At 45.7% G+C, this 13742-nt stretch overlaps 1 protein-coding gene across 2 annotated transcripts in view; it reads left to right on the top strand.

Moving 5' to 3' along the window:
• The window catches only part of LOC102571167 (cytosolic phospholipase A2 epsilon), an 81291-nt gene that overhangs the window by 33441 nt on the left and 34108 nt on the right, over nucleotides 1-13742 (top strand). For both annotated transcript variants that reach the window (XM_019496467.2, XM_059722958.1), the window contains one exon: nucleotides 8170-8242. In XM_019496467.2, coding sequence (XP_019352012.2) covers nucleotides 8170-8242 — 73 coding nt within the window. The remainder of the gene's footprint in view (nucleotides 1-8169; nucleotides 8243-13742) is intronic.

Genomic DNA, 13742 nt, shown 5'->3' on the forward strand with positions numbered 1-13742 from the left:
ATGCACGCTCTGGGTAAGGCATGTGGGAGTTGAATCCAAATCTCCTGTTCACTGTACAAGTGCCCTAACCATTTAGCTGTTGGGCTAAATGGTGGGAATTTTTCCTCCTTGGGTGAGCATTTTCTAGTTGTGGTTTAAAATTTGAGGATTTGCCTGGCCTTACACTTCTATTTCCCATGACAGTGGCCTAGCTAGAGGGCATTCCTATTGAACATGCTCAGTGGGACTGCATGGACTATGCTGAATCACAACTTGCGAGTCAAGTGCCCAAAACTGCAGTGATGTTGCTATGTGTGCACCATTTAAGCACACCAAACTAAACCCTATTTCACTTTAAAAGTCTTGTGGCAGGGGTCCCACAGTGGCTGGTTCTTTACTATGGAGTTTTCTTCCCCGTTTGTATGGTGAAACTTGGTCTGTTGACTCTCAGTGCATTGTATTTCCCTTGTTCTGCTCAGGCAAAGTGACATGGGTGAAGAGTGGTTGTTTTCCTTTGGAGGACTGTCTGGTTCTTTTTGTTAAAAATAACATATTTAAAAGTAGCTTTTATTAGATTTTATAAATAGTACATTTACTTGTTAACATTTTAAATAGTCTTGTATCTATTTGAATCATATGGCCCTTGCATGCATACATTCTGTGCACTATAATGATCAGTGCAAACAGCACCTCCAGCAGGAGATGGTGCTGTCTTCATCTTACTCCTACATTGTTGTTTTATATTATGTTGTTGTCTCTGATTGGGGGTGTGATGAGGCTAGAAGAAAGCTTACATCTGTTTGTACATTGCTGAATTTGTCACCTTCAGCATCCCAATGAATCAGCTGACTAATGTAAGCAAGTATTATAACTGGTGGCAGTCACTTCAAGATGATAAAAAGCACTTTTGTCCAAGAAGAAATGCACTGGCTGCACTGATGAGAGAAGAATCAGAGAGAGGCTGACAGACTTTGAGTAGCTGCTATCTGTATGTGACTGGACTGATGAAAAAAGCAGCACAACATTTGGCAGTGTTTTTGGATGGTTCTGCCAAAGCTTTTAACCAGCAGCTTTCCAATGCAGATTCTGGGCCTAATGGGCAGTTAAGAACTCTTATCCATATGGTACAGAAGGGGACTGACCCTTCTGAAGTACTAGAAAGAAGAGGTATCTGAAAGGAACCTCAGTATAGCCCTTTGTTCATTTGAGAAGACTGTTCAGCAGCAATTTCCTGTGCCACTGGCCAGAAGGTGGTTCAAGTGAAGCAGAACATGCTCTTCTAGATCTGGAACAGACAGTGTAGAGAGGGATTTCATGCCCAGTCTCAAGAAATGAGGGAACCTAAGTGAAAAATCTATTCATAAATGGTTTGATGCAGGAATGAGAGAATGTCATAACATGCTGGTAGAAGAAGATAAAATAATGGATAAAATAGGGGAGTTTTCTTAAAAGCATCCACAGTTGATTCCCAGTCTCACAGTGATTCCTTTGTATCACTTCTTTGTATCAGAAACAGCATTTTGAGAAATGATGGCTAGTCAAATGGCTAAAAAAAGATGGTGATAGCCTGAATGCAAGCTATTTGCAAGCACTTCATAGTTCTGAAGAGAGAAGCTGTTTGCCAGGTGTGTCCCAGGCCAGAAGATACTTGCAAGTGGTGGGCAGGCAAAGGCTATTGGAAACTATATTGCCCAAACAAAGGCAAGCCATTTGAGAAACTAGAGTATGCTGATGCAGTAGAATCATAATTAGGAACTATTAGAATGGCCCATATGAAGAACTGGCTAGATACCTGTTACTTTATGCCTGGAAAAATTAACAGCTGGAAAGCCACAATGTTGTTGGGCTCAGGCTCTGAAATATATCTGATAGAAATTCCATGGCGCTGAAGGGGAAGAAAAATTGTACTGAAGGAATTAAATTGGTAATGACTAATGTTCATCTGCTGCAGATAACAGAACTTTAGCTTTCACTGAATGTGATGGACTTCCGTTGAGATGGCCAGTGTTTCTAGCCCTGTGGTTTTTAGAATGGACTTTATTCAGGAGTATCACAAGAACTCACAGGGTGTTAACAGAAAAAACTTGTTCCTGGGTAATATTCAGATATTGAAGCAGGAAGAAGTATGGACTGGAGAGGAACAGCTCCAGTATAGAATGGTTCAGATAGAGATGATCCTGCCTCAGGCAGAGGGATGGACTGTAGATGACCGATGGAGGCCCCTTCCAGCCCTACTTTTCTATGATTCTATGAACTCTTATGGTCTTATAGGTGTCTCTGTCCTGCCTGCCACATAGCAGAGCAGATACATTTCCTATGGCAACTTGGAGGAAGTATGTGATAAAACCAGGTTATTATATAATGATGTGCTGGAGGATGCAGGTGAAGCTGCAGGGGGACAAAACTGCAAATAGTCAGTCATGGTCCATGTTTAGCAAGACTCTGTTTCAAAGTGGATGACCTGGTAAGTTCCAAGTAAGAGCAATTAATCTGACGGACCAGGAGATATGGATAATGAAAACTCAGATCAGGGGGACACTGTCCAATGTATTTCAGAGTCTCTCACAAGTTCAGAGGTCAAGAATCATAAAGCAGATCAGTCAGCAAAAGAGCTAGAAGCTGACTCAACATAAGCAAATAAAAACCCACAAACGTAATTAATTAAAGCAGTTGCTTTTACAGTATGCTAACATATTCTGCAAGAATAATGAGAAGTTTGGAAGATATGATCAACTGTGACTTTGGCTTCTACTTAAGTTAGGAACATGTCTGTTAAGCAGTCCCCAAGTTAGTTTCTCCTGGTACACCAGATAGCCTCAAGTCTTGATTAGGCTTTTATGACTACAGCTGAGGATGCCCAAGGACATGTAGCATGCTCTATCAGACTATCTTTTAGTATGTTATTGAGCTTCCCTTTTGCTGCTATGTCCTAAGCAGAGGAGACTTAATGCACCAATAATTCAATATAGCTACCCAATTCCCCACATTAGCAAACACCCTGAATAAAATCTTTTAGTACTTTTGATTAAGCATCTGAAGACTACCTTTGTGATATCTAGCAGAATGTCTTTGTGACTTATGAATATGTTAGACAGCACACCTGTGTATTAAATGATCTAATCCAAGTTTTGAGAACCAAACACATTCTTGTATGCCTAAATGACTTCACTTGTTTCCATAAAACATGATAGAAATGGAAAGGATTTTAAAGATTTTCAAGGAGTCAGAGCTTAAACTTGCAGGAAACAAATATCACTTTGGGAGCTGTATCCTGGGACATAGACTCAATGAAGATGCATCGGAGTTTAAGTAACAAACTGAATGTTAAAGGGCTAGGACGCCCCTACAAACCTGAAAGGAGTATAGATATTGATAGGTCCCTGCATTTTCTACAAGAGATTTATAGACATTTTTACATAATAGTCAGTGCCACTATATCAGCTAAAAGCATCATTCTTTAGACCCAGGAATAGCAAAATGTATCTGAATAATTGAAGAAAGGACATCTGAATCATTCTGTGCTCAAAGTCCTGATCTTTTGTGGTATTGTTCTATGCCTTCAGAGGTGTGTGTTGAGTGTTGCGCTTAAACAAACTAATGAAATCAGTAGGAGCAAACCATAAATTAAATGAGTGCTTGGCTACAGAACTGGTGCATCTCACTAATGTGGAGGCCCTCAAGACCTCTCATATATATTTATAAGGTACAGAATTTAGATACATACAAATCAGTGTTGTGCAGTATCGTCTTACAAAGCACAACACAGACAAATATCTGAGGAGTTGGGTTTATAAAATACTCACATATGCATTCCTAGTTCTTTATAACTCTGTAAAGCAAACTATGCTTGTAGGTACTCTGAGCCAGGTGAGCCCAGTGGCACAATAAACTGTGACTTAGGCTTGTGATGACATCAGGCAAGAGCGGTCTGTGGACACCAGCTTCGCTCTGATGTATAAACAGCTCTACTGAAGGAAATTTGGACTGGGAAGGATAAATGTAATTCAGCAATGATTAACTGTTGATCCTGCTACCAGCCTTTAATGTGAGATAACAGAATTATCTTGCCAGAAAATGTTGTGATGAACTGTACAGGAACATCCTCATGAAATGAAAGTAGCAGGCAGCCCTGGTATGAAAAAGCACTAAGCCAAGTATCTGATAGATGTTTCTGGCTGGACATAACTACGCAAATGTCAAGGACTGGTTAGTTTCCTGCCTTACATCTCAAGAAAGGCATAAGGCAAGGCAGTGTTAAATACCTGAAAAAATAAGCTGTAGCCTACAAAAACTCATGACTATCTGAATGAGTTAGTTTAAGGTGCCAGACTGCCTTACCACCTACCTACCTTTAGACTAAGAAGGCTAACTACCACTCTATCAAAAAAGGACAGCATACATAAGGAGAGACAGAACACTCTTCAATGGAAAAAGCAACCAACTAAACCCTGGAAGATCATGTAAATTGACTTGAAGGTTCTACTTTAGAAACCCTATGTGGAAATCAATATTTGCTGCATCTGCATATAATAACATACTCTAAGAAAATGTGGCGGTGAAACAAATGAAGGCTAAGAAGAGACAGTAACAGATGGCTGATGAAACAGGCTACAATTGGATCCCCTCTGCAGTGATCCAAAGAATGAATTTGAATCATGGCTCTTATACAGGGTTTGCTGAAAGTTCCAGAAAACCAAGATGATGACAAATCTTGGCCATCTTGTAAGTAACAGGAATTGAAGAGAGTAAACTATACCATTATTTCAGTTTTTTCTAATCAGTGAGTACCGGCGTGATTAGAATACAAAGTTTTATTTTATTGTCTACATATAATAATAGCCACTGTTAATGATCAGTGACTTTCTGTGAGATTGTGCAGGCTATGCAAATCCAAGATTCTCAATGTATCAATAGTTCTGGTGGCAAAAGCTGACAAGATCTCCTGTGCCTTCATATGTGTATGACGTAGTGGGGGCATAGAGGAGACAGAAGTAAACATACCATGCATAAGGTATCTAGCAAATTTACTAGTTTTGGGAGGAAAATTTACATAGTATGTATTCAACACTCTTAATGAAAACTTGGAAGCCTTCTGTGTCCTCTAAATTAAATTGGAGCAACAATTTCACTGAAGGTACAAAGAAGAATGGATCTCTGGATTCTTCCATTTTCTAATCAGTATTTGCAACCATCTGGGAAGAAGCAAAAATGTCCCTAGACACGGGTTCTAGATGTCAACGGATCCTCTGAGTATCAGGAGAACTGTTGGAAGACTACACCAAATTGGATACAGTGGCACTGCCCGAAGGTGCTGAGATCTGTTAGCAAGTCAATGTGGTGCTGTTCTCTGGGTGAGAAGCCATGGTGCAAAATTGGCAATTTAGACTGAAGTCAAGTAGAAGGCAGGGTAAATTTACACCTTATAGACTAATCAAAGTGTGTGGATTGTGTGTGTGTGTGTGTGTTTCTTATATTTACTTTACTTCATCAGTTTTCATGTACATGCAACCGATTTAAATAGTTAGCCTCCCCAGCATACTGTAAGGGTCATCTATTTACCTAATTATATATATATGGCTTAGTCCATCTGTCTGTGTGTCTATCTGTCTGTCTGTGTGTCTGCCCATAATGCTCTTGTGGGGCATGGCTCCTGGAAGGGCATGGCTCTAGCCAGTGCTGTGTTGAGAATGCCCATCAAGAATGACAAGTGTGGCATGGCTTTAGTAGAGCAGGCCAGGCAGACATGGAGCATGGGGGTGGGGAGTGTGGTGCAGGGCCAGATGTGGGACAGGGGGGAGTGGCACGTGGCTGGATGCAGAGTGGTGGCAGTGTGGGGTGGTGAGTGGTAGCAGCGGCTGCCATGTACAAGCTTCCTCCCACCCCATTCCTGGGAGGTGGCAGTGGCATGGGGTGGTGGGTGGTAACGCTCTGACACATCAGATGCTGTAAAAAGACTATTATTATTTGACCTATGGAGTTTTCATGTACATGCAACCATTTAAATAGTCAGTCTCCCCAGTATATTGTAAGGCTCATTTATTTGCCCAATTATTTATCTTGGTGGATCTAAATAGGGAGATTTATTTAAGTAATAGGATTACTACCTGTTATTGTTGGCTACCTTAGTTGCTGTACAGTTTTTGGTTGTAGCGATGTTGGTCTATGGACATAAACAGGCAAGGCCTTTGGGTAGATGTGATATCTTTTCATAGGAAAACCTATGAACTTCACGTCATAAATATATTGGATACAAAAAATCATGGGCTTAATATAGATGTTTGCTTTATGACACATTATAACCTGCCTGACCTTACCATTTACACTTCCCTCCCCACCCTCCTCCCCAGCCCTCCTCTACCCTTTGTCTTCCTAATTTCCAGCTGTTTACTTTTTCTCAGACTGCCTCTCTTCTACCATGAAGAACTCAACTACAGCAGTCTCTCTTGCTTATCTTTGACATTATTTCCCCCTCCCATCCCTTCTCTACCCGTTGTTTTTCTAATTTCCACCTATTTACATTCTCACTGACCTCCTGTCACACTTTTAACTTCTTTCATTCCTCGGAGAACTCAGAACAGCAGAGAATCCCTATGCCTGAAGACAGGTGTTTGTGCCTGAAAGCTTGCAAAGAACTTTTCTTAAACTGGTCAGTTGGTCTAATAAAAGTTATTACATCTACCCAAAGAACCTTGCCTGCCTATAGTTGCTGTACTGCTTGTATTTATATAAATTAATTGCTCAGAAACAGTGCCTTGTGCACATTTTATATTTGTGTATAAATAATCTGTAGATGCTTTTAATAGTTTAGTCATTAATGCTAATTTGAAGGAGAAATAATCACATTTGTGGGATATTGCTAAAGCATCAGTTTCATGCAGTAACAGGAAGTCACAGAAAATCCAGCCAGGATCATTTATTGACACACATGTTGATTGAGATTCCTCCAGCCTCTCTGTCTGCAAATGCCTTTGCCTGCATGTTTGCAGTCATTCCATTGATATTTCTGGAGTGTTTTTGAAGTGAATGGACACTCTTAATTGAGATGAAATCAGCTCATAAACTTAACAGCTCTGTAAAAATAATGATGGTGTAGGATTCTGGTGTAATTGGTCATCATGGGAGGAAATGTTTGCATAGATATGTGGAAAGGGAGCTTCCTCAGGAAGGCTTATGACCCTATGTCTTGATCACAGGAAATGCTGACTTACTGGCTTTGTCAGGGTACCATTTTGCCAATGTGACTGGGCTGGATGCAACATTTTAGAATCAATCAAAAGGAAATTCCATTCTTTAGAAGGAAATCATGTTATACTTTACTAATGAAGGGGAATGGATGCATGTATTTGAAATATTTTTGAAGTATGTGTATGTTGCAATCTTCAGCCAGTTTAGGTATCTGAAGCAGTCCGGGTGAGGCTGCACAGAGCTCAATGTGTGATACTTTAGCCAGCTTCTTGGATTTGTTTGAATCTAAAAATCAGAGAAGCTCAAGGACTGTAAACCTATGTGAATCAAAACTGAAGGAAAGAGTTTTCATAAATCGTTGAATGTGGAAATCACCATGTTAAGCTGTACAGTGCAGTTAGAATAAATCACTTCAAAAGGAATATATGCATCATAATTAGTAATATGAGGGGTATGTCAAACCACAGATAATCCTACTTGAGGTTGGAGGCAGCCTAATGACCAGGGTTTCAGTTTTGCCCTCTAGGAGGGTCCACCACTTTAGAAAGAGGTCTGCAGAGGACAGCTGTCATTCATATTACTCCTCTAAGCTAAGATGACCAGGACTGTGTACCAGACTGATAACATCTGGTTTTCCTAGAATTAACCTTATCACTTGTAAAAACAACCGAGCAAAAAACCCCACATATGCAATTTTTCTTTCTTTCCCTGACAAACTGCAAGAAAAAAACCTTGACTGATAAGTAGACAATTTTCCCCAAAGAAAAACAGTTGGACTTCTGTTAACAGTGAAGAAATTAATACCTTTATAATCATATTCCAATTTTCTGACTTTCCTTATAACATTGCATTGTTTCGGGTTTAAATCTAGAAAATGATTAGGTGATCGCCATTTTATTGAATATTTTATTAGTATGAAATAGTCGATTAGGTTGCCTGTTTTACGGTAAGTATTTGTGTTGTCTTTAAGGTTCGCTCTCCTCATTGCATGTTATTCTTCTACAGATGTTCTCATCTCCTTGCTGCTTGCTCACTGTAAGAGTCATACGAATAAGAAACCTCCGTCGGGCAGATCCCAGTGAGTATCTCTAATGTTCCTAGAAATTGCTCATAGTTCTAAAAATTATTAGAATTTAACAGAATACCACAAGCACCAGAGTCTAATAAAAGAAATTAATTGTTATTATTATTGTGTATACAGATACTTAAAACATCACAATATGATATGGCTCATTATCATAATATTACATAAGAACCAAGATCTACATTATTGTGCAAATATAACTGATCAACTGAACTTAGGAGTTTAATGAGGACAGCATATTCAAAACAAATTTAGAAGCATCACAAGGTATTATGTTTCCTGGATTTAAAAAGTCCCAGTTTTCTTTGCATTCCCTCTAGTATCTTTTCCATGTCATTCATGTAAGGCACAAATGGCCTGGTGCATCTACCGTCTGCTGAAGTCAATGGGTGTGTAACTGGGAGCCTGGGGCTCTTGTTACTTAAAGGAGAGAAATGGCAGCAGATAGAACTGAGACAGATAAGCAAAGGACAGCCGTAAGAAGGAAGACAGCAAAAAAATACTGCTGCCTAGGCAGGGAGCTGCCCATTAGAATGAAAGGGCATATCTGCAGCCAGTCAGGAGAATTCTGCCTGCGGGGTAGGGTTGCCAAGCCTCCCAGATTGGCCAGGAGTTACTAGAATCAACATCTGAAAGCAATCCAAGAGATTGATATTGTGAACAGGTTGAAAAGTACAATGAATGACTAGAGGTGCACCAATACATCAATCCCATATTGGATTGGCACCAATACAAGGAAAATTGACAGTACTGGCAATTGGCTTTTTTTGGCTAATGTCACTGATCATTTCACTGATAAATGCCCTGTGTATGTGCGTAGCTGCAGTGCAGCAAGCAGGCAGTCAGGAGCGCAGCCCAGCAGCATGGATAGCAGCCGGGTCCAGCTGGTAAGTCTGTTGTCAGGGAAGAGGCATGGGGGTGGGGAGTAGATTGAGGCCCCAGTGGTGAGGGAAGGAGTGGAGCTGGGGCTGGGGCAGGTGCTGGACTGCCAGGGCAGGGTGCAGAATGAAGCTATCCAGGGGGACATAGGGAGGGGGTGGCAGCTCCCACTGCTGGTGCACCCCAGGAGGGCATGGGGGGCATGTGCCCCTGGATCTGCATGCAGAGCAAGGGTGGGCTGCCGATGAGGGCTGTGGCCAAGGGTGCTGCCAGACTCTTCCCAGTGGAGTATGGGATCAGGGCTGCACACGGGGCAGGCAGCAATGGCATTGGGAAGGGGACTACAGCTAATTTTGGGGTGGCTGCAGCCCTCCCTGTAGTCCTGCTCCCAGTGCCACCACCACCTGCTCTGAGCACAATCTGACCCAGTCCCCCACTGGGAATAGCTCAGCACTGCCACAGCCCATAGTGGCAGCCCACCTTCGCCCCGTGCACAAATCAGGAGGCACATGCCCCCCATACCCTCCCAGGGTGCTCATAGTGGCAGGAGCCACACCCCCTTGGATGAGCTGCTCATGGCTCCATCCTGCAATCTGCCCTGGCTGTGCAGCACCTGCTCCTGCCCAGCCCCACTCCCTCCTCCACCACAGGGGTCTCAATCTGCCCCCCCACACCCCTTCCCTCACCCATTGTCCCTTCTTCCACAACAGACTTACCAGCTGCTTTCCAAGCTACCCAGCTGCATATCAGCAATTGGATCAGTATTGGTTGATATGGCTTGTTAAAAACCAGCCATCAGTATCAGCCCAAAAAATCTCTATCAGTGCACCCCTATTAATGACATTATGTCATGTTGGGGGAAAAAATCTCCTGGAATAGCTTCAGTCAGAGTTGGCAACCCTATTGGGGGGAGTTGGCTGCAAAAGAACAGGCAGCTAAGGAAATAACCTAGTAAGGGCAGAGCCTAGCTTGTGCAGAAGGGATGCTGCTAGAGCAGTGGTCATAATAACTGGCATTTGGGCCCTAATGAGACACCCCTGTTCAGCCAGAGCACCACCTGACCAAAAGAGGCAGGGCATAGGCTGCATATAAGCCTAGGTCCTGAGCTCAAGTCAGGCAGTCTGGCCTAGCAAGCTGCAGAGTGCAGAGCTCCTGGCTGCAGACTGCAAGAAGAGGCTCTGCTGACTCCTGGATTCCCCTAAGTATGCAAGTAAGGCACTGAAGGCTTGTTATTAGACCTGTATGAATAGGGAGGTATTCAATTTGGGTTTGGATAATTCAGAGGACAGTGATTCAATTTGGAGATTCAGATCACTGTCCTGAATCGATTCAGCCAAATCAGCTTCAGAAGATTTGGCGCTGATTTGGAGAAATTCAGTGCTTCGGATCAGCCTGGGAAAAGCAGGCACAGCCAGGTGGCTCCTCCAGCTCTGCCTGCCTCTCCCTGGGCAGGGGAAGCCATGGAAGAAGACCTGATGGCTGCCCCACCCGGCCCCATCCCCCACCCAGCCCCAGGGTAGTCCCAGCACTTTAAAAAAAAAAAGCCCCATACTCACCAGCTGCAAGAGCAGCAATTGGGCCCTCTGAAGGCTCATTGCAGAGCCATCCCGCACAGCCCAGGGCAATGGGAGGCAGCAGGGATTGCCGATTCCACCCCCCCACTTGGCACCCACGTGGCAGCTTCCCCATTGTGCAAGTGCAGCACAGCTCAGCAGGGCACTGCATGCTGTCTGGGAGCTGGGACCACTGGGGCTGAGTGCTGCCAGGCCCTGGGTGACTGCTGGAGCTGCCCCAGCTCCCAGACAGTGTGCAGTGTCCTGCTGAGCCACACCACACCCACGCCATGGGCCAGCTGCTGCACGGGTGCTGGGGGGGGGGCAATCTCCGCTGCTCCCCACTCCTCTGCGCTGCACAAGGGGACTCTGCCACGAGCCCTCAGAGGCCCCTGATTGCTGATGCAAGAGCCAGTGAATGTGGAGCTTTTTTCTTTTTTTTTCTTTTTTTACAGTGGTAGGAAGCTAGGCCGGGTGGGGGATGGGGCCATGCAGGGCAGCCATGGGGGCTTTTCCCATGGCTCCCTGGCCTGTGCCAGTCTCTCCCCCAGCAGGGGGGAGCTTCGGGGGCTATGCCCTACTGCTGCTTGCCCAGCCAGCGTGGGAGGGGGCGCAATGCAGGCGTGGCTCACTCCAGGTGGCAGCAGGGCATAGCCCCTGCTCCCAGGGCTGCCGCACCCACATCCCGTGCTCCTGTGCCCCCCTCCCCAAGTAACATGCCCACCCCCCCACCCCACCCCAGCTGGGGATGGGGCTGGGACAAGCTGCCCAATCCCTCCCACCCCCATGCTCCTTCCCTTCTCCCTCCCCCAACCCCAACAGATTTACCAGCTGAAGGCAGCTGTGAGCTGCATGTTTAGTCTATAGCCGAATCTCCAAATCAGTCGAATCTTTTCTGAATTGATTCAGATGCCTTGAATTGATTCAGAGCTTTTACTTGGTCTCCTGATTCTATTCAGATTTGGAGATTCGATCCCCAGATCAGGCTGAATCTCCGAATTGAATCAGCTACCAAAGCTATGCACAGCCCTACTTGTTATCAGGGGGATATAACCCAGGGCAAGGGGGAGGTATGGCTACTCTGACAGTAAGCTGCTGTTGATATCTGGGACTCTGTGTGGGTTTATTTTCTGTTATAGCCAATGTACTTATTCCTTTGTTGCAGTTCATACTGGCAGTTTGAGTTTAGGAATATTAGGAGTGTTATGGAAGTCACAATAGTGCCTGATGGCAAGAGAGTGTCTTGAACCTACCAAGGGCTGGGGGGCCTGGTACACAGAGTAGGCTTAAGCATAGATAGAGGGAGAAAAAATTATTTGGTGGGGCTGAGCACGTGTGTGTGTGTGTGTGTGTGCGCGCACGCACCCCCTCCCAGCAAATACGTCTGTGGGGGAAGGGGCAGGGGGAGGGGAAAGAGCCATGCAGTGGGGAGGGAGTGGGGCTGGGACTAGGGCAAACCTTGCACAACAGGGATGGGGCATGGGATGGAGCCATGAGCAGCTTGTCTGGGGAGCGTGGGGAGGGGGTGGTGGCTCTCACCACTGCACACACCCTGGGATTACATGGGGGGGCACGTGGCGCTTGATCCCAGGATGGGGCAGGCATGTGGGGCAGGGTGGGCTGCTGCTGTGGGCTGGGGCCAGGGCAACACTATGGTACTCCTGGCAGGGGCTGGGCCAGGCTGTGCTCGGGGTGGACAGTGGCAGCACTGGGAAGGGGGTCAGGGGGCTACGGTGAATTTTGGGGTGGCAGCAGCCCCCACTAATAACCTCCCTCACAGTGACGCCCCTGCCCACCCCTCCCCCCCGCCTGCTGGGAAGAGCCCAACACAATCCCAGCCCCAGCCTGCAGCAACATTCTGCCTTGCCTTATGCAGATCCGGGGGCACACCCCCACCAGGTCTCCTGGGGTGTGCATAGCAGCAGGACCCATGCCCTCCCAAATGAGCCACTCGTGGCTCATTCCCACACCCTGCTCCACCACGGCTATCAGCACCTGCCCCTCCCCAGCCCCACTCCCTCCCTCACCACTGTGCACACACCCCTCCCCACCCCTGCTGCAGCCACCAAAATCCCGTGGCTGGGCTGCCTTGCTGCCCTACCACTGCCCTGCATGAGGGGGGGGATAAACCCCGTTAGCCCCCACTTCTGCTGCCAATGGGCTTGAGCCCAAAGGCAGGCTACAGCCTAGAGAGAGTTGATAGCTTCACATGAGCTGAAAGCAAGTAGGAGCCAAGGGCCCAAACAGAGCGAAAGTAGGCTCATTGCTCAATGCAGGGCCCAGACAGAGCCAAAGCAGGTTCATTGCCCAAGACAGGTTGGAGAAAGGACCAGGGGACCCAGGACCAAAGTCGTGAGACAAGAGCTGGAGCCCAGAAGCCAGGTTCAGCACAGTGGGCCCAGCTAGAGAAAAGAGGTGGAGACCATGAAGGCTGAGGTCCTGACAAGGGAGTGATGGTACAGTAACACCTCTGAGGTATGGGCATGGTTGTAGGGGAGGTTGGAGGCTGTGAATAGCTCTTAAGGATACAGATGCCCAGGTGGGCATTGATGAGCCAATGGGGCCTACTTGGTGTGAAGGCAGAGTTAAAACTGGTGGAGTCTGGCAGGGACCTGCTAACTGTCATGAAAATGACAGCTTGCTCTAAGACCCATTAGGCAGCTTCTCAAAGAATACATCGAGGTGTGGCAGGTGAGTGAGAAGGGGAGGAAAGGAGAGGGAGAGCTGGAGTGCAGCAAGGGTTACATGATCACCAGGGTATGTCACTGCTATCCCTGTTGCCCAAACTTTGCTACAGGGTGTTTTTCCATTTGCTACATCTGGGCATTTGATCAGGTTGAAAGTTTGCTTCTGACAGATTATTACAACTGAGCATCTAAGCATATGGTATCAGTAACTTGTCACTGCTCTTCCTCCATGCATCATGGTAGGACAAATCCTGTTTCTCTGAATAGAGGGAAGGTGGTTCTAAGCCACATTTCTGCTTCCTCTGATCTGGGAGCCTGAAGGGTTTCTGAGGGGCTATCTACGTTCAGTTAGTTACAGTGGTGTTCTGTATGGAC

The sequence above is a fragment of the Alligator mississippiensis genome, chromosome 2 (genome assembly GCF_030867095.1).
Source record: "Alligator mississippiensis isolate rAllMis1 chromosome 2, rAllMis1, whole genome shotgun sequence".
In the NCBI taxonomy this organism is placed as follows: domain Eukaryota; kingdom Metazoa; phylum Chordata; order Crocodylia; family Alligatoridae; genus Alligator; species Alligator mississippiensis.